We start from the raw sequence: 21,617 nt of genomic DNA on the forward strand, positions 1-21,617 counted from the left end.
GTCTTTGGCTCCAATCCCCAAGGCATGTGGCAGAGTTGTCCAGTGACTGATGCTTGCCTTTAGGGGTGGGGACAGCAGGGCCTGGGCCAAGTGACCCAGCATCCTAGGGGTTTCCTCTGCCAGTTTGCTCTATCTGCCCTTGAGGGTGAGGTGCTAGCACAGACCCTTTGGTAAAGACCCTTTTCACTTCTACTGTGAGAAATGACCTATGGTTAGGATCAGGAAGGGTTCTGGGCCTCCTTGAGTGCTGTCATTCTCTGAAAATGATAGACCGGGTCTTCCTGTGGCATTAACAGATAGCTGGGCAATTCAGGCATATTTTCCTTCTATTTCAAAAGCTTAATGACTGAGGGACACTAAGGAGGCAAAATCCTCACCACTCACACTGATACAGCTTGCATCACCGAGCTGGGCTCACACTGCAGATGTGGGCGGGGGGGTAGAGCAGCCAGGTTAGGGAGGATGGCTGAGGGACCTCATTTCTCAGTGTTGGGGCAGGAGCAAGCTCAGCCTGCCCAGAGATTGGCAACCAGACAGTGCAGGCCATAAGGACAGGGATAGTGCCTGTGACTCTGCTACGTGCCATTGCCTACCTCAGGGCCTAGAGCCCATTAAGTATCTAATAAATGTTTGTTGGTCAAATTTCTGATCATCAAACATGTTGTGTCTGAGCCTTAGCTGAATATGAGCCAATTGCTTCCAATGGGATGAGCTCAAGGCAGCCTGGGAGGCTTTAGATGTGGATCCAGGCACACTCATCATGCCTAGACAGGTGTGAGATCACCCATCCTCAAGCAGGTTTATCCCAACAGTCTCAAGACCACAGGGCAAGGGTCTAAGACAAGCTAGACTGCCACACAGGTGGGGTTACAGTCAGAAACCAGGTATGTAACAAGGTGCTTTGCAAGACTCAAGACAGCAACCAAATAAAATCTGTCTTCAGGAAGAGGGTTCCAGAACCCAGGACCTCTGTGTAGTGGCAAGGGTGGGGTGGGGTGCAAGAACAGACAGAACTCCCCTAGTGTGTGATACCCAAAGATTAAGGGTAGGAGATCACTCATGTTGGCCAAGATGCAGAGAAAGAGGATCTCTTTTGCACTACTGGTGGGAATGCAAACTGGCGCAGCCACTCTGGGAAACAGTATGGAGGTTCCGCAAAAAGTTAAAAATAGAACTACCATACAAGCCAGCAATTGCACTATTAGGTATTTATCCAAGGGATACAGGTGCGCTGTTTCTAAGGGGCACAGGCACCCCAATGTTTATAGCAGCACTATTGACAATAGCCAAAGTATCAAAAGAGCCCAAATGTCCATTGATACACGAATTGATAAAGATGTGGTATATTATGCAGTGGAGTATTACTCAGCGATCAAAAAGAATGAAACATTGCCATTTTCAACTACGTGGATGGAAGTAGAAGGTATTATGCTAAGCGAAATAAGTCAGTCAGAGAAAGACAAATATCATATGGCTTCATTCATATGTGGAATTTAAGATACAAAACAGATGAGCATAAAGGAAGGGAAGCAAAAATGATATAAAAACAAGGAGGGGACAAAACATAAGATACTCTTAAATACAGAGAACAAACCATGGGTGGGGGGATTGGCTAAAAGGGCAAGGGGCATTAAGGAAGATACTTGTTGAGATGAGCACTGGGTGTTATACATAGGGGATGAATCACTGGAATCTACTCCTGAAATCATTATTGTACTATATGATAACTAACTTGGATGTTAATTAAAAAAATAAATAATAAATTAGAAATTAAAATTAAAATTAAAATTAAAATTAAAAAAAAAGGATAGGAGATCACTCCATGATCACTACTGGCCACTAGGCCAAGGACAGACTCCTATCTGGGTGACTGACCCAAAGCGCAGGAATGGGCTGAGATGTCTCGCTTAATTTCATTTTGTTACAGAGGTCTGGATTCAGGCTGGACCTCAAGGTGGGGTGCCAGCTGTAGTGCCAAGAGGGGAGGAAGGCTGTAGAGACAGGGGAGCAGAGAGGGTCTAGCAAAGGGGAGACAGCCTCCATAGGTGGCTTTTGTGAGAGTAACAAAAATTCCAATATCTCCCCAGGGGCACAGATAGAAGGGACAAGAACCTGATAGTCCTAGAATGGCTCCTGAGCACATTCCATGAAGTCAAGTTGGTCAGGTGTCACCCTGTCACCTCCCACCTTCACCCCCATGTTGTTCAAGAGGATGAACAGAGAAAGGCAGGTTTCTGCCCTTGGAGCCTGTGCTCTAATGGGGAAGAGAGACCATGCATGCAATGGCCTTCAGAGAGACTCAGGTAGACAGGCCCAAATAAGACCACCAATGAGGCCCCAGGGCTGTGGGTCTGGGTAGAAGTAGGCTGGGAATGGAAGGGGGAAGTTTTCCCCAAAGACAAAGAAAGAAAGAAGAGAGACAGTAGTGAGAGCCACTAGTAAGTTTTGTACGGTCTCAAAAAAAAAAAAAAAAAAAAAAAAAAAGCAGAGTCAGGGACAGAACAGGTTTCACAAGTGAAGTCATCTTTATAGGGTCTCTACTGTCATGCCAAGACCTCATCTCACACACCCACTTCTATTCAGAACGTGCTCCAAGCAGATATTGCTTATTTTCCACTAAATTAGAGAGAAATTACATTCCCTCTAGAGCATTCTTGTGGGCAGGAGAAAGGGGCTGCTGTGGAAGTGCTCCCCATACCTTGCCCAGCTTCACCCCTGCAACCCAGGGGCAGAGATGGGAAATGGCAGGGCAAAGGCTGAAGACCCAGGGCTGGGCGCAGGCTGCAGGGGTGACCTTCTTCTCCTCTGGTGGCTGGAGAGGCCTGAGAGACCTCTGGGCCTCTGTTCAGCTCAGTCTTCCCCTGTCTTCCAGGGATGAAGGGATGCCTGCAGGCCCCAAATGCCTAGAGCTCCTAGGGGGTCATCCTCCTAGTTGGTTCCTGGCCACATAGGATTCTACTCCGTTGACATGGATGGAATCCTCCACAAAGTTGGCTGGGCTCCCTACCCAGGGAAAGGCAGAATGTAAGGGTTCCCCAATTGCCACCACCATGAAAACCCACTAATGAGTTTCTGTCTAATGCCCTCTGGGGGACCCCCCACCTCCATTTCCTTCTTCACCTCCCTTCCCTCTCCTGACACATTCACTGCTGTCTTCTTGAGCTTGTCCTTTTCTTTCCTTATCTAACACATGGGGATGGAAAGTACTACATGATGTTCACTGTACTTGTGTCCAGGTACAAGGAGAGGCCTCCAGGCCTGGGCTCAGAGGGATCAGCACGGGCAGCAAAGGGACCACTGGGCAGGACTGAGGTCACAGTCTAGCTCTGCTACAATTCCATTCCTCCTTCCGGGGCCTCAGGGGGCCTCCACCACAGAACAGGTGGGGGTGCTTCTGCACCTAACTGCCAGGATTCTGGAGAAGCCAACAAGCATACAGATGCCACAGGGTTACAAAAGGGTAGGGGCCACTGCTGCTGGAGTCACTGATCATTTTCAAGGACACCACCAGCCTCAGGACACCCCACCCACAGCTGAGCCCAGGCCTCCCCTGCCTCCTCCCCACCTCTACCCACTACCTCTAAATGGCCCTCTTCCTTCCCAGCATCTGGGAAATCTCCCCCAGGGGAGATAACACAGATGACATTACCTGTCTCAGAAGCTAAAGAATAACCAGAAACCAAACCACATCCAAACACTTCACCACTCTGGCAAAGTACATTGTGTTTCCATCCTATGGAGATTTGGTTACCACACTTGGACCAAAGCTAGAAGTTTTGCCAACAGGTCTCTAATGGAAAGCATGATTGACTGACAATTGAAATGCAGGACAGCCTTTTACAAGCTAGAGGGAAACCAACATGGGCTCCAAGAGGCTCAGCACAGCTTTTCTCAGGGCCTCTGTGTCCTATTGTGCAGTTTCTGAACTGTACCTATCACCAGACCAGGGGACAAGTGGGGACTGAAGTTCACATTTCCTGCCAAGCAGAGTCTCCACAGAACTGTGTGTGTGCCTTCAGGAGGCCCCTTTTAAAATTCAGGCAAAGGCCCCATATCTGCCCATAGAGCTTGCTCCCCTTTCTGAGTGATGATGGCTCCAGAGAGAATATTTCAGAGCTGATGGGGGCAAGAAATAGCATAAAGATGCAGGTGAGTGAAAATGGGGTTCTGGGCCAAGGGGTGGGCACCCAGCCAAGACCCAAATGCTGCTCTGGGCAACTTTAGGTGAAAATGCACAGGACTAGCAGCAGGAGAGAGAGAACGTGAGAGGGTCCAAGATACCAATGATCTCAGAATATTAGGGTCAGGAGGATTCTGGGGTCACCTAGATACATCATTTTCAGAGGTATTTGCTTTTGGTCTTGGTTCCTTTTCATGTCTTTATTTTATTTTTATTTTTTAGTAGTAGAATCTTTTTCCCAAGGAAAATAAAGACCGGCCAGGGAAGAATTGGGTTTTTTAAATTTATTTTTTAATGTTTATTTTTGAGAGACAGAGACAGAGACAGAGCATGAGCAGGGGAGGGTCAGAGAGGGGGAGACACAGAATCCAAAGCAGGCTCCAGGCTCTGAGCTATCAGCACAGAGCCCAACACTGGGCTAGAACTCACAAACTGTGAAATCATGACCTGAGCCAAAGTCAGATGCCTAACTGACTGAGCCACTCAGGCATCCCAGAATTTTTTTTTAAACCTGGGGAGAAGGGAACCCAGAACTCTGCCCACCTTGATCCTGGCACCTCCCACAAGCCCCAGGGCTCCCAAGGACACAGCGTGGAACATCAGCTAGTCCAGATGAGTGGTGAAAAGGCTGAGGCTCAGGAACATGACATGACTTGCCCAAGGTCCATGGTGCACTGAAGGCAGAGGCCAGCTTAGGCAGGGCCAAAGAATTTGGGGGCGTTAGAGATTTACCAGCCATGCTGGGGAAGGGGGCTGCCTTGGGAACCTGGGGCACCATCCTAGGACCCACGTATTTTTCACCTGTGCTGGGTGGGAAAGCTCTACTCAAGGTGGGTGAGCTCCTGTCGGTGCAAAGGGTGGCAGACCAGGCCAAACACTAGCCAGGGGTGAGGGACCAGGGACAAGACACTGTGCAGTACAGCAAACTCTCAGCACCCTAGTCTTTCACTCAGACCCTGCCCCAGTCTCTCCCCAGAGATCCAGGACCACCATCTCCTGCTTTCTCCAGGCCCTCCCAGTGGGATGCACACCCTAGATTCTTCTATTCCTGAGGTTGGCCTTCCTCCAGGCTACACGTAACCTTCCATTCTAGAGCACTCTTGGTTAGCTCCTGTCCTCCCCCCCACCCAACTTCACCCCTAAGTCCCTCTCCCTACCCTGTGAGAGTTTGCAGGGGACATGCTGTTGGACCAGTCCTGACTGCTTCTACCAAGGCACTACCTTCTGGGAGCTGGGAACAGCATCTGTTGCTCCTGTGATCTTCCATTCCAGTGTGGCCTCTGACCTCCTCCCAAACCCTCCCACCCCAGAGCACCAGGAACACAACCAGGCCATCGCTTCGCTCTCATGTGCATTTATTGAGTGCCAACAGAGTGCGTGGTACTATGCTCAGGGTTCAGAGCCACAGTCTAGTCAGAAGAAGACCAGAGCTAGTACAGAGAACGTTTCATAGCTGCTTAACATCTGTAAGGGATGGGAAGTGGGGAGAACTAATCACAAAACAAATTCCTATTCGAAAGCAACAGAATCTCCTCTGAGAGTAATATATATTCTACGCGCGCGCGCGCACACACACACACACACACATACACACACACACACACACACACACACACACACCCTGAATGAACACAGAAATATACCCACGTGGTTGTATATGCATGCATATACAGGTGTGGGTAAATAAACTAATGTATATGCTGTACACGCACACGCACACACACGCGCACACGCACACCACCGCACAGACAGGTAATCTGGCTTATGCTATCAAAGACACTATGTCTCCAGGTTCTAGTGAAGCAATCTGTCCTAGATGCCTGCAGCATGCAAAACTTGGAAGTTCCAGAGATTCACAGTTAAGGAGGACAAATGGGTATACGTGTATACTTTTCCATCCTCGGGGGCCCCAGCCACAGCACTGGAGGTTGCTCTTTGTCGGCGACAACAAAGCCTCTGTGAAGGGCTCCCAGAGCAGAGCTGAGGAACTGGAAGCTCTCTGTCCAGTGGCCCACGGGAGCCCTGGTGAGTTCACCAATCTTCAAGGCAGAATTTAAAAACTCTGGTTTTCGAGAGTGTAGTGCTGCAAACGGTGTTCCTTGTTACAGAGCCGCAGATCGAGGCAAGAGTTTCTCTTCTTGCTCGCTGTCTGCAGCCTCCCACGTATGCTAACGCATTTTGTAGTCATTAGATACAGATGTTTCACACAGCTGTCCCTTAAAATCCAAATCTACCGTGAAATCGAGGTCTCGCTACAAAGGAAGAGCAAAGGGTCCCAGCATTAGTGTGGTAGCAAAGGCAAGCACCACCCCCTCCCGCAGGCAGAGGGATGGGTAACTACAGTGTTTCTAAGGTTTTCTAGCTAAGGGGTTCCCACAAACAGCCCTCGGGAATCTATTCTAGTGCCTCATTATCCACACAGGAAGTTCTTTGATTCCTAACCTAAAGCCTTCCTGTTATAATATAGAAATGTTCCCTCTGATTTCATCCTGAGAGAAAACAGAGTGGGGTGGTTGAGTCTTCTGTGGCACAACCTTCAAAGCATTCTCTAGATGCTTTTAATACACACGCTTGCACCCGCGGTTGCTCAGAAAGAATCGCACGATCCCTGACCCACCAGGCTCGCTGAAGAAACGTGAACCAAACATCTTCCCGGCCACCAGAAGCTGTTATTTCCTGGGTTGGCTTGTTCTAAATGAGCTGAAACCCATGGCAACAGCCTCCGTGCCCAAAGCCCCTCGGATGCAGAACTGGAGGCTAAATGCAAGGAAGGCTGAGAGTCCAGAGTGGGTCTTCGAGAAAATCTATCACCCTTGAGTTTTAAGGGTCCATGGTTGGAGGCCTTCAGTTATACGTAGTGAGATCCAAACCTGGCTTTCTACTGCCCCTCCCCCAGTACCTTGTCTGGTTGTGCACAAGGCACTTGGGGCACCAGGGTGAGGAGGCCCTGGGAGCTCCAGGGAACCAGCTCCACGGGTCCCTTCTTCCCTCTGACCCTGTCCCAGACAGAGACTGCCTCAGCACTCACCACATTTTTGGCATTTGGCTTCATGGATATGGTCCCAAAGATTTCTTCCCCCCTCCGGACAGTGAGGTAATCTTCCAAGTAGAAGACAGTCTGCTTCCAGTGGGTGTAAGGGGCATCGGGGGCTGAGGGGAGAAGAAAAGGGAGGTGGGAAGGAAGAGTCAGAGAAGATGTCTCCAGAAACACTGAGGCTGAGACCTTGCCTAGAAGTTGCTGGGCTTCTTTTGGGATTCACCGAACCAACTCCCAGCACTTGTGTGGGTCAAGGCACCCAGCCCCTGGAGCCTGCCTCCAACCCCAGAAATCCTCACTCAGCCCCAGGGCTCCTCCTTCCATCAAGATCCCAGATCCTCCAGGCTGCTGATCTTAGCTAGGAATCAGAAGAAAAAGAAGCAGGTATTACAAGTTCCTTCCAAGGGGTGGGATGAATACCCTCTCACCAACTAAACTCATTAACAAAAAAGAATCTCAAAAGGCTACTGTTTTTAATTAGTTCAACAGAGTGAAGACGTTCAGACAGCGTAAGAGGGAGATTTGTAGAGTAGACCATCCTGTCTCCCCTTAAATGTGCAAATTTCTTAACTAAACCCGTGTCCCACCAACACCCCAATCCTACACATAGGCTTCCCTGCCACTTCTCTGCCCTAGAACTGAACCTGGTACCCTTGGCCCACATCTGTTGTGGTGTTTCAGCTGTGTCCTCCTAACTGGATCTAAAAGAAGTAAGGGATATTTCTCATCCCACAGCCTCACCACTGGTCCATAGCTCACTCTTCCTGCATGATCCAAAGGCACACCAATCCTGGCGACTCCCTGTATTTGCCATTAAATCCCATCCATCCTCTCTCAGCACACTACATACTCTACAACCAGAAGAGGGGGCCTGCTTATGGGCCATCTTCCTCAGCAACAACTATCTTTGGAATACTTTTCCCTCCTAGTCCACCAGTCTCTCCCTTCCTCATCCTTCAAAGTCACTTCCTTTGGGAAGCCTAGTTTGGCCACCCACCCTGAGCTTTGGTTAACACAATGCCTATCATACTGCAACATAAATACCTTTGTCTTTTTTCAGCTGTGTGCTTCCTCCACAAGACTGCAATTTCCATGAAGGCAGGCACCATGCCAGACTTGTTCACTGTTATATCCTCAGTGCCTACCACCACACTTGGTAGATCTGTAACTACTACACTTATAGATGGCAAAACCCAAATAGTAGACACTTTGTTATGCCTCAAGGTACCCATAGATGTTCAATTACATTGGAGACTTTGAAAACTATAGATAGTAAAAGAACCCACTATAGTAAGATCCTCTTGGCCCCTCAGTCTCTTACCTTCCTCCACCTGGATGTAGGACTCATTAATACTGATTTCCTCTTTGCTTGGGACCAGAGCTAAAAATGAGAAGACTTGGGGAGAATAATAATAAGTGCCTTTCAATACTTCAAAAACTGTCACATAGAAAGACATATGTGGCCTTATATATGGCATTGGAGGCAGAACAAAGGCTAGTCACTGGGAGTTACTAGAAGGCAGATTTTTAATTCACCAGGAAAAATTAGGGCTGTTCTGCAATCATCTGAGCTACCTGAGGTCCAGCTTTGAGGTGTTCCTATAATAAACACTGGGGATTTATCATGCACTGAGTCTGATCAGATCACTTCTAAGATCTTACAAACCCCAGGATCTATTTAAAAGGTAGTGAAGAGTCTTTCTTTGCCCTTTGCAATGAACTGGCTTGATCAAATGTCAGTGATCTGGGTAAAGACTTGGGTAGCCTTCAATGTATGCATTTGGGAAATCAGTGCAAACTCAAGGTCATGGCAGGGAAAAGCAGCCTGAGCATTTGGAAAGGCTTGAAGGAGGATCATGAACGTGCAGTCTGTGGCTTTTAGATCCTAGATACCCAAACATATCCAGCCTTCATGGCCTCTAAAGCATATTGCTGTCTACAGACAAAGTCCACCTGTCCCAGCCCCTTCCCTGCCAACTACATCTAAATAAATTGTCAAAAGATAGTCTCTGGTGTATACGGAGAATGGCAGCGTATGACTGACAGCACTCTCGCCCCCACCTCCTCCTACACCAGCTCAGACAGGTGTCTCTCCTGTTCTTAAAGACCTTCAGGCAAGGGGATTCAAGCAACTTCCTTCTGTCACCTAATCAGATGCCTTATGAGAGTCCCAGAGATTCACTGGCTCAGGTTTGGCAGCCATCAAGCCTAGGTGTGTCTGGTGGTGGTCCAAAAAATACACCAGCCTTGGGTTGGAGAAAGGTGGGTTTTTTCCCCTTGACAACATGAAAAGTTTGAGAACCTCCCCAAACATTTCTGTCATGGGGTCCATCAGCCATGGACTAATCATCTAGACCACTTTTCACAATACTAATTCTCCATCAAGGTGTCCAGGAGAAACTGATTAAAATTCAGATTTCTCAACTCTACTCCTAGAGACTTGAATTCAGTCATTCTGGGGGATGTGAAGGGAGCAGACTTGCCAAGACTTAAAAATCCCCCCCATGTATTGTAGGCACAGAGCATGGCTGAAATCCCTTTACAAACCCACTCTTTCGCATCTAATAACATCTCTTTGGTGGGCAAGAGTGGAAAGAACATTTAATTAGGCAACAACAGTCCCAGTTTCATGCCTCCATGTTGCCTTGTGTTTGCACTATGACCCTGGGGCTCATTTTATACACCTGCAGAATGTGGGGCATGATATCTATCTCCCCAAGTACTTTGAGAATCAGATGGGATGAGAAGGGGGAAAGTATATGACCAAATCTCCTGCTGTGCCCAAGACAGCTCCAGTTTACTTGTCTTCCTAGCATAACTATTAATAGCTTTCCTTTTCACTATCAGAAGTGTCTTTAATTGAAAGATAAATATGGTCTCCCTACCATAACACATTAACCCCATGTTAGGGTATTGCTAAGCCATTGAATTATGTGGTTATAATCATTATGGGAGGTGGCATATCATTTTATTTATCCATAATCTATGGCTCTGACCTTCAAAGATGTTCTACATCACTCTAGTGGTCTAGAATGTCCTGGGGAAGCATCCAGAAAGGTGCTAGGTGCAAGGGTGAGCACCCAGAACAAGGCTGTGGATGACATCTAGAATTCTCATCAGTAAATAAGTCTTTCCCACCCTACCCTGCCCCAGCTATAACCTTCTAGATCATGTAACTTTCAGCATTCCCTATTATGAAGATATATTTATCCTCTTAATATCCTGACCCCACATGCTAACCTCCCCTTTTCTCCCTCCCCTTCACAGTCTCTCTGGGTTGTGGGTTATGGACAGCTTTTGTTCTATATTTTACAGTGAGTATAACCAGTACTGCCCCCAACATTCCAAGTACATATGCATTTATTCATGCATGCATTCCTTCATTCAACAGACATGAATTCAGGATGCCTGTCAGTTCCCAGATATGGTCCTAAATTTGGAAAACAGCGACCTATACAGCCCTGCCTCCCCCTCACATCCTATAGCCTAAATGAGAAGACTCTCAGGCAGCAAGGTCATCCTTGTGACCAAGGATGGGGGATGCAGAGCTCAGGGGGCTGTAGGAACAAATGGCAGGGGCTTTCATAAGAAGATTTTTCCTGGTGCTTTTGGAAAGGGAGTGGAATCCTGCTTCTTGTTTCACTTCACAGTGGCTAAGTGGCTGGTAGCTTTGCTTAAAATTTAAAACTTTTTCTAGCTATAAATTTGCAATTTATATTGCCCAGGGAGATCAGAAGCTTTTTAGAGAATGAAAGACTATGCACCAAGAAGCTTCTCTGACCTGAGACAATGACTCACTGTCACCAGATGGCAAAGCAGGAAGGGGCTGCTAGGCATCTAGGTCCAACTACATCATCCATAATGAGCTTGAGGCCCAGAAAGTAACTTACTCAAGACCTATCTCCTTTGTCTGGCCGCCTTACCTGGCTGACTCCTGGAAAGACTAAGACTCTACCCCAGGTCTGATTCTACTCAAGCCACTGTCCCTCCGTGCACCCCCAAGGGTCCCTGCCCCATCCACTGAGGATGTGTCCAAGGGGAGGGGCAGCTATGCCCACTGGCTGGCACAGCCTGGAACCCTAGGTTCCTGTGCCCATTTGCGACAGCTTCTGCCTGGAGCTGCAGAGAGGAGATGCCAGAACCATTAACAGGGATTGTTTTCAAGCAGCACAATACGTGATGTGCTTGTGAGTTGGCCCCTCCAGAGCCAGCTGTGGCTGGGCTGAGCTAGAAAGCTCAGCGGGCAGTCAGTCAATGGGATGGGGGCACATATGGCAGGTTACATGCTGCATGCAGTTCAAAAATAGCTGAGCCCAAACAATACACTGTACAGACATACACATAGATGTGATAAAACTTTTTTTAAAATAACAAGGGGATAAAGAACACAGAATTCAGAATAATGTTCATCTAGAGGCAACATGGGGGGTGATGGGTTGGTGTGGAGCCTCCATTTAGTTAGGTGGTGAGCACACAAGGATTAATTATGAGACTGTGAATTAATTTACTTATTAATTATAAATAGTATCATTATATTTATTAATAATGTATTCTGATTAATATTTATATTCTAATTAGTAGCAGTTTATTTCTTGATATCAGCTAATGTATTTACATTCTAAGAACAATAATACATTTTTTTCTAGTTACTAATGTGTGCTAGTTAATAATTATTTATGTCCTAATTACTGAGGCAGTGGTGAGTTCACAGGTGTTCGTTATAAACAAACAGAAGTGAACTGTGCCTGATTCAATGATGTCATGTACCAAGAATTAGAATTAATTCAATTCTGAGCATCTGAGGTCCTTGAAAACAAAAAGCAAATACTCTTTTCTAGATGGTCAAAGTATAGAGGATCAGAAAAGCCCACTGACAAACCCACACTACCTGGTAAAGATGTTTGCTACCTGCTGGAAGCAAAACCCCATGTGGACATTCCCCAGGTGGCTGAGGAAGCAGTGAAACAAAGTATCCCCCCAATCCTGATCTCTATATGGGAATGCTGCTGTGAGAAGGACCTATGTCAACCAGAAGGCATAGGCCTTGATGAGAAAAGGTAGTAAGCGGATGGAGTTAGCTTTCCAGTTGATGTGAAAAGCATCAACATTGGCCAAATTTACAATCTTCTTGTTCAGGCAGCCTAGCACAGAGGCAGTGGTTCTCAAACTGATTTGTGCATTACAGTCACCTGGAGGGCTTGGTAAGACACAGATTTCTGGACCCCACCCCAGAGTTTCTGATTCAGAAGATCTGGGGCAAGTCTTGACAATTTGCATTTCTAACAGGTTCCCAGGTCATGCTGATGCTCCTGGCCGCGGACTACACGGTGAGAACCTCTGCACCAAGGCATGGAAACAGGCAGTGCAGGACCTCTGGATGACCTTTCAGACCTACGTTTCTGGGGTTCTGTGCAAAGAGGAGGTGATATAATACTATAGCTGTAAAAAGACAGACAAGGGGTTCTTGGCTGGCTCAGTCAGTAGAGCGTGAAAATCTTGATCTTGGGGTTGAGAGTTCAAGCCTCACATTGGAAGTAGAGGTTACTTTAAAAAAAATAAAATCTTAAAAAAAACCAAAAAGACAAATGAGCTCAGACCTTGATCTAGACCCATGGTCTTTGAGCCTCTGAAATATAGTCCTCATTGTTTCTCACAGGGACTTGTGACAAACTACAGTGGGAGTATGACCATAGAACAGGAAGAAACTGACCCAGTGGGCTGGAGACTTTAATACGAAGGGCAAATCCTCATTATCCCTCAGGCAGCCAGGGGCTGAGTCCTTCGATTCTGAACTTAAGGTTAACCAGGACTCCTTCCTGTGGGGCATCAGGAATGTTGTTCCCGCCATCACAGTGCCAGAGAACCACCTCTGGGCAGGGGTGGGACAGCCTGTCTGCTTGACCTCAAGGAATGGAAATAAACTCAGGGAAGCGAAGCCCCCAGCTGAAAGCTATGGTCTAGATCCTAGGCTTTACAAACACACAATATTTCCCAGAGTATCCCTGCCACCCTTTCTCATCACCTGTAGCAGGGCAGACCCCGGTGGAAACATCATCCTGGAGATGGTAGAGGCAGGGCCAGCTTCTGTGGCTCCATCCCTGGCTTCCAATCACAGCAATGGTCCTCAAGCAGGCTCCTGTTCCACCCTCCCACCACTGCCACACCCCACCACTGTGAGGCTGAGTCTTACTTACCCTTCAAGGTCCAGGTAAAACCTCCCTTCTCCCTCCTAGCCATCCCTGCCTACCAGGAAGACAATCTCTCCTGCTGCCACTCTAAGAAGGGGAACAGCTAAAAATGACCAAGGTTGGGGGCCTCTGGTTTTCCCCAGGACAGGGTGCACCAGCACTGGGCCAGATGTTGGAGACCAGAAGATCATGATCTTGGTGGTCAGGAGACACCAGTTCTGGAAAAAAACGTTTTTTTCTTGGAGGGGCTGGATAAACCTCTTGCCCTCCTGTTAATAGGTCAAAGAGGATCAATCATTGTCACCAAGGCTTCAGGAAGTGAAGAATCATGTCCTTGGACTCTGGTAGAGCTCACCTACCCTTGGCACATGCATGCTGGCTTGCCCCTAATGACATGCTCCTGCTTCCCAAGAAGACTTCACATGCATGGCCAATAGGAACATGTTCCCAAGAGCAGGACTCAGATCTTCATATACTCATTTAACAGTGATCTGTTTAGAACCCACTACAAGCCAAACACTGCTCTAGAAGCCCAGAGTGCAGAGATTCATGAGATGTGATCCCAGCCCATGGGGAGACTGAGAATTGCAAACAGAGTGAAAAATGTTGAATAAGCTACATCTGACATTGAAATCCTGTGTAGTTGTTTCAAAAACAAAAAATAAAAATAAAATAAAATAAAGTAGTTATGTCAATGAGGCTGTGAAAGTGTCTCCAAGGTATATTGTTTGTTTGTTTGTTTGTTTTGTTTTTTAAGTGGGCTTCAAGCCCAGCATGGTGCCCAACATGGGACTTAAACTCACGACCCTGAGAGCAAGACCAGATCTGAGATCATGAGTTTCTTGCTTAAGTATGCCCTCTAAGGTTTATTGTTAAATAAAGACAAGGTAGCAGAGGGCAGTGTGTTTGGTATAAGTCAACCCATGTTTTAAGAAAAGTGTAGTTTGGATGTGGTACCATAGTTGGGGGGAGCTGGGTAAAGGGTTCACAGGACTCTATGTACTATCTTGGCAACTTCATATGAGAAATATTTCAAATAAAAAGCAAAAAATAAAAAGTGGTTAACATATGCTTCTGGGGCACAGAACTGGGCTGGAGTGGGAAGAGGACTTTTTCCTTGACTTTTTTTTTTTTAATTTTTTTAACATTTATTTATTTTTGAGACAGAGAGAGACAGAACATGAACAGGGGAGGGTCAGAAAGAGAGGGAGACACAGAATCCAAAGCAGGATCCAGGCTCTGAGCTGTTAGCACAGAGCCCGACGCGGGGCTTGAACTCACGGACCGTGAGATCATGACCTGAGCTGAAGTCGGACGCTTAACCGACTGAGCCACCCAGCTGCCCTTCTTGACTTTTTTATACCCTTTTTTTTACATTTCCATGACAAACATAAGCACAAGATGTCAGGAAGCCCCAAGAAGAACTCCTAAACTTAACCAGGAGTGAAGGAAGGGATCAAGTAATATCTGAGCTGAGAGATGAGGCCTGTGCTGGGATTGTCCAGGTGAGGAGTGGGCATAGGGGAGGTGTTTGGGGCTGAATTGTGTTCCCTGAAATTCATGTGCTGAGGCCCTAATCCCCCTGCACCTCAGAATATGACTATATTTGGAGATAGAGCCTTTAAAGAAGCCTTTACAATAAGGTCTTTGGGTGGGCCCTAATCCAATCTGGTTTGTGTCCTTTTAGAGTCTCCTCATACAAATACATAAATGTCCTAATCTCTTAGGACACCAGAGAGACACCAGGAGTACATGCCCTGTGAGGACAGAGAGAGAAGGAGGCCACCTGCAAGCCAAGGAGAGAGCCTCAGGAGAAAGCAAACTTGCTGGCACCTTGATCTTCCAGAACTGTGAGAAGTAAATTTCTGTAGTTTAAACCACTAGCCTGTCATACTTTGTTATGGCAGCCCTAGCAGACTACTGCAGGGAGAAAGGAGATGACAAGAGCCTCTGACAAAAGACCCTCTTGTCCCCGTGAAACACCTGGGTGGACAAAGGGTTGGCATGTGCAGAGGCAATAGCCTAGAGATTTAGGAACCCTTTCTAAGTTCAGGGTGAGGTGAGGTGCTCAGTGTGACTGGACCCTGTGTGTGGTGCAACAATGAGACAGGGGAGGAAGGCAAAGCAAAGGAAGGGCAGTGAGAAATGAGTTGGGAGAAGTTGGTAGGGGGCCAGGTATGGTGGAACCCCCACTTACAGGGCAAAGACATGTGGGTTTACCTGCTTCAGGCAATGAGGCACCTCTGAAGGGGGGCTGGGAGGGGAGCTCAGGTGGTATTTGGGGAACAGTGTCAGGAAGGATGGATTGGGGCAGAAGGAGACAGAGAGACATAGTCTGCAGCCTACCAAGAGATTCATTGAATCCTGAAGTAGGGCACAGTGGTGAAGATGGGGAAATCTTATCACACTCTGTATCCTTACCCCTCACACAGACTATGCCTAGAAAATGTTCAATGAACAAATGTGCCCCTGAAATTGGGCTTCCCCCCTGCTTCTCTCCACCGAACACATACTCTCAGCTCTGATCATACAATATACACTTTCATTTACCTTCTCCTTTTGGCAGCCAAAAGTGTGGGGAAGTGCTGGAGAAGGCTTACAAGATGCTAAGCAAGGGCTTATGCCCCAGGTCCTTTCCCCAGGTCAGGCCAGCCCTGGTCACTTCCACAAAGCCTCAGCATGGAAGGTGGGGAGGGTCTGGAGTGCCAACAAAAGGCTCACCTGTGGAAAACCCCATTTTCTTGTGGCACTTGGTAAATTCAATATTAAAATAGGTGACCAGGGCGTGGATGTAGTCATTTCGCTGTATCTGCAGGCAGAAGGCAGATGTGAATGACAGCTCTTCCGTCTTCACCGTGTAAATGTCCACTTCCTGTGGCCCAGAGAAAAGAGAATGCCAGACACTTAGCATCTTCACTAAGTCTGGGTCCTGGTCAGCAGCTACATTCCCGTGGAAGACCACTGCTCTGGGGCTACCATTTACTCTTGGATGGAACCCCAGGCCCACCCACCACCTCCCAATGACCTCATCCATCCTTTCTTAGGGTGGGGTATGCTCAGGCAATGGTGCAAACACATTTGAATCAGAATGTGAGGGCAACAGAATTAGGAAGGTAAATCTGCTGGGGATGGGGGCTTATGGAGCAGAGGGTGGAAAAGGGAGAGGATTAATGAGACAGAACATTCCTGAACCCAATCTGAACAGCCTCAGAGCAGTCCACCTCAGCACTGCTCTGCTCATCTAGTTGTTCTCAAAGTGCGGTCCCAGATGATGGGCATTAGCATCACCTGGGTGCAAATTCTGTATGGGTGGGGTCGGGAGGGCATCTCAAACCTATGGGATCAAAACAGCAATTTGTACTTTATCAAACCCTCCCAGTGATATCAGTGAACCAGATTAGTCATTTCCCAATTTTTTGATATTCAAGTTCCCAGCAACAGGAGATACCAAGTATTATCTTAGGAGTGACGAACTGAGCCCACCCACAGTCACAGACTAAACTAAGGGGAGCCCTGCTGACCATCTACACCAAACCTGAAAGGAAGGAAGGAAGGAAGGAAGGAAGGAAGGAAGGAAGGAAGGAAGGAAGGGGAGAGGGAGGGAGGAAGGAAGGAAGGCAAGAAGGAAGGGAGGGAGGGAGGTAGAGAGAGAGAAAGGGAAAGAGAGAAGGAGAGAGGGAGGGGGAAGGAGGGAGGAAGGAAGGGAGGGAGGCAGGAAGGAAGGAAAGAAGGAAGGAAGGAATGTAGGAAGGATGGTAGGAAGGAAGGAAAGGAAGGAAGAAAGAAAGAGAGAAGGAGAGAGAGGGAGGGAGAAGAAGGAAGAAAGAAAAGGAAACAATAAGAGGTAAGAATTTTTCAGTTCTGGCCAGGAAATGGAGAGCACAAAGAACTAATAATTCTAACAATTTCAGCTGGGAAGTGGCTGAAAATCAATGTTGCGTGGGGAGCAAGTATAATGAAAGACAGTTTGCAATATGCTGTTCTTTTCTGTGTGAAGGATGCTGACCTGCTATTTGCTGGCTCCGATGAGACAGGTCCAACCTTCCAAGGGCCCTAGAGGCATCCAGACAGCTTTCAGAGGTCTAAGGAAGCTTCCCATTGTCGGGGGTGTGTAGCAAGGACCTCTGTCCTGAAGACTTTGTAAGAACCAGAAAGATATCTGTGTGCCTGGACTGGTTCCAAGGGGCTCTCCTGAGACCCAGATGATAGAATACATTGGGGATAATTAGAAGAGGGGTCTGAAGGTGGGAAAACAAGAGCAGGGAAGACACAGAGTGATGTAGTAGAAATGGTTTTTATCTCTATATATTTCTAGGATAAATAAAGGAAAGGCAGATGCAAAGCATCCCAAGGCCCTCAAAGAGAAGTCCTGCCTCCAAGGGGGTGGACAAAGGAGGAGGTGCAGTCAAGGGAGAAGGTCAGATAAGAGTCCTATTGTGGTCTGGGTTGTGCAGCCATCACATCCTCTGAGGGAAGCTGAAGCTCTGACCTATTAGTTGGGAAGACAGTGGAATGCAAATTTAGGGGGATGGGGAGCTCCTCAGTGATGTCACCTCATCAATTTTGCTGTGCTTCTGGAACCAAGGATGGGGAACAAGAATTAATGGGATGGGAAGCCCTGGGTTGAGCATGTAGAATTTGATGGGATTAGAAAGCCAGTCTCCCTTCATTCAGTGCAAGAGCCCCTTTGTGGTAGCATTCCTGGGAAGTGGCCCTCTGATGCTTGCTTGGACACCTTCATGGATGATGTATTCACTACCTGCCAGGCAGCTGATTCCATTTCCTGACACCTCCAATGCACAGCTCCCTCTTCTAAATGAGTAAGGAGAGTACACACCAGTCTCTGTAACTTCCACCCATGGAATAAGTCAAATGTCTATTCTAGCTCACATGGGCCCCCTGAACATTTTCTTCTCCAGCATAAACTGTGTCTTCTTTTTTATTCACTTTGCATGAGTCATGATTTCTGACTCTGTCACCCTTCTTGTTTGGGACATACTTCTAGCAGCGTCTGATCTCAAAGACCACACTGCTGGCTCAGACTTCACTCTGGCCAAGCCACCTCCCCCCACCGCATCCTGCTCATGTTCCTTTTTTCCTTTTGTCCTGGGAACCGAGTGTAGGGTCATCCATCATATGTCATCCTGTTAAGTTTGGGTCATTGCTCCTTTTTAAACCCAGCACCTGTTAGTCATGACATTCATTATCCCTCTGGTCACGTATTATCCACAGTTCTTTCCAGCTCAACAACTCAGAGCAAAACGTGATTAACTGTATCTTTGTTACTGGCATCAGCACAGTCCACCAGGCTCATGGTACCTGCACTCATGGACTACCATCTCTTTCTTAGCCAGGGCCAGACAGCCAGGCTCCAGGCTCTTTCCAAGGTTCTTGTTATCTTTCTCTCTTGGTCCCCTGCCTCCAGCCTAGCCTGGCCTTTCCGCTGTACTTCTGGCTCATCTCAGCAGCCTGGCCCCTACCATGAGACTGGAGCCAGAGCAGGGGATGCCCATTATTGGTCTGTGTACCCATGCTGTGTAACCTAGCACCTGACACCTCTCAGTCTTCTCCTTACAGGTCTCCCTGCTTGACAATGTTCCTGCCTACCTCCCCCAAACCCCATCCCAGACCTTTCCTCTAAAGCAACCCACTAATCTCTCAGATCCATTCAGACTGTGCTGCTCCCTGAATCCAAACCCTTCCATGACTTTTTATGGGAAGACCTGGGAAGTAGGCTCTGTGACACATTTGGACCAGGCTCCTTTCTCTTGTCAACTCTCTCACTTCTTCACCACTTTCGGGGCACACACACACACACACACACACACACACACACACACACACACCACACCCGTGGATCAGGAATTCCACCTCCACAGGGTCCTGCTCTCAGACATGCATCAACCACTGTCAGCTATCCTGTGTTAGCTGACAGTGTTCACTAGGTCCTACAGACATTTGCATCTTAATAGGGGCTTCTGAAGGAACAAAAGCCTTCAAGACAGAAGTAATGAAGCTATACATTAAAATGAAGACAATGGAGGGGCGCCTGGGTGGCGCAGTCGGTTAAGCGTCCGACTTCAGCCAGGTCACGATCTCGCGGTCCGCGAGTTCGAGCCCCGCGTCAGGCTCTGGGCGGATGGCTCAGAGCCTGGAGCCTGTTTCCGATTCTGTGTCTCCCTCTCTCTCTCTGCCCCTCCCCCGTTCATGCTCTGTCTCTCTCTGTCCCAAAAATAAATAAAAACGTTGAAAAAAAATTTAAAAAAAAAATTAAAAAATAAAATGAAGACAATGGAGGCAGTTGGTCTTTTGGAATGGGGGCAGGGCCATCTGCAAAGGTGGCCAGCTGCTCTGGGCTTTGGAGGCACAGAGGCCCCTCTGGGCTCAGGCCCACCCTCCTATCATAACCAAAGCCTACAGAGCCAAACCTGGTTACTCTGGCTTCCTAGATCCCAGAGCCCCATGCTGGAAGGTTTCTGTCTTCCTGCTGCAGCAGTATCTCTGACACCCCAGGAGGACTTGGCCTCCAGCAACCCCCATGAAAGCTCCATAGGTACCAACTACTGAGAAGAGCCCCTGGCCGCCATTATCCCCACCACTAAATAATGTTACAAATGGATGTCTCAGAGCGGAGGTCTGGCCAAAACAGAGTCTTAATTATAATAAAGTGTTACACTCTAAAACGTTAATAGCGATGAAAACAGCAATTAAGTGTGTGAAGAAGGGCAAGTGTTTTCCCAACAGGCTTGACAAAATGTTGCTTAGCACATTAGCAAGAAAGCTGACGGAGGGGCTCTCTTGGTTGCAGAAGAAAACACAGACAACTCTTATCCTTCTCAGAAAAGAGAGGAAGGAAGGTTACTGCATGGGGATGGGGCAGGACCTCAGCACAGAGCTCCAGGCTCGACACACACTCATAGCCACAAGGAGTTTACAGGAGTGTGTATAATGCCCTCACCGAGTTTGTTTACTTTGTCTCTGGCTGCACTTAGGTATAACCAGGTGAAAGAGTCTTACTAGGAGAGGGGAGAAGGTGGTGGGAAGGCAGAGTGGCCTTGGAGGTGGGGTGGGGGTGAAGCATCATGTGCCTGTGACCTACAGAAGCACAGTGTCCACACCCATCCCACCCCACCAAAGGCAGAAAGCAACCTGGGGCCCAAGCACAGTAAAGGAATTATATCTTCAAGCTGATTCCATTACATGCAGGTGCCTAATGGTTACATATAACTGCTACATGTCATTTGGGCAAATTCAGTTGCACCAGTAGATTTCTATCTATTCTACAGTACTTACAAAAATGTTTTGTGCTATGGGTGGGCTTATTTGGGGGTTCACTTTCCTGCTTCTTCATTGGGGCAGGGAGAGGGAGAGGCTTCAGGGACAGAGGGGCTGGTAGGAAATAACTACAAGAACACGTTTGCTTGCAATCAACCCTGCCCGGACTTGGAACGGACCAAGTTAAGAAGTAGTGAGAACACCATCAACAGAGGGCCCAAGACTTAGTTCCCAGCCACACCTCCTAGGCAGGATGTTACAAGAGGGAGGCAGCATCTGATGAGTCTCATCTGTGTGAGGCTCATCTAGTTTTATTTGTCCTCAGAGGTCCCTTCTAAATGCCACAGTGACACTATGGACCAGGAGTTATGGTTCTTCTTAGGAAGACTGCGCCCAGGCACAAAGGACAGTTCTCCCTTGGCAAAGCAGTGGTTTACATCAGAACTTCAGAAACCTCTCCTCATCCCCAGTGGCCCTATACTCTTCCCCTTTATCCATTGAAAATGCTGCAGGTCTCCAGCTCAGTACTCCCAGACAGGAAGTGACATGTACAGGACCAGAGCAGGCAAGTATGTTTTACAGAACGAACCCAGATTTTTAAACGAAAAAGTTAACTTCAACCATATGAAAGTGATGTCTTTCTAGATTTTAAAAAACAAATAGTCATTTATATGGTTCAACATAATATATTAGCATATATAAATGCAAATACTTAGAAAAGGGGCTGGAAATGTCAATACAATGTGTAAACAATATTACCTCCAAGAAGTGCATGGGGTTGAGAAGGAGGAGAGGTCAAGGGGAGCTTTTGGTTTTACTCTATCAAGTTTGATACATTTGAATATTTAATCATAAGAATGCACTAAGGATCGGTGTGCTGAGGATGCTGACCAGCTGCTCATCATATGCACTGAAGAAAGCCTTGTAAGAAAAGCTG

At 47.5% G+C, this 21,617-nt stretch overlaps 1 protein-coding gene across 4 annotated transcripts in view; it reads right to left on the reverse strand.

Annotated features, from left to right (window-relative positions):
• Positions 1-5,518: 5,518 nt before the first annotated feature.
• PRMT8 (protein arginine methyltransferase 8) overlaps positions 5,519-21,617 on the reverse strand; it is a 97,950-nt gene continuing 81,851 nt past the window's right edge. For 3 of the 4 annotated variants that reach the window (XM_086714292.1, XM_086714289.1, XM_086714291.1), the window contains 4 exons: positions 16,127-16,277; positions 8,539-8,613; positions 7,209-7,330; positions 5,519-6,432 (listed from right to left, as the gene is read on the reverse strand). In XM_086714292.1, the coding sequence (XP_086570418.1) occupies positions 6,349-6,432; positions 7,209-7,330; positions 8,539-8,613; positions 16,127-16,277 (432 nt within the window). In that variant the 3' untranslated portion in view covers positions 5,519-6,348. The remainder of the gene's footprint in view (positions 6,433-7,208; positions 7,331-8,538; positions 8,614-16,126; positions 16,278-21,617) is intronic. The other variant, XM_086714290.1, reaches the window with a different exon arrangement.

This window comes from Puma concolor, chromosome B4 (genome assembly GCF_028749965.1).
Source record: "Puma concolor isolate L17-30 chromosome B4, mPumCon1.1.hap2, whole genome shotgun sequence".
NCBI lineage: Eukaryota > Metazoa > Chordata > Mammalia > Carnivora > Felidae > Puma > Puma concolor.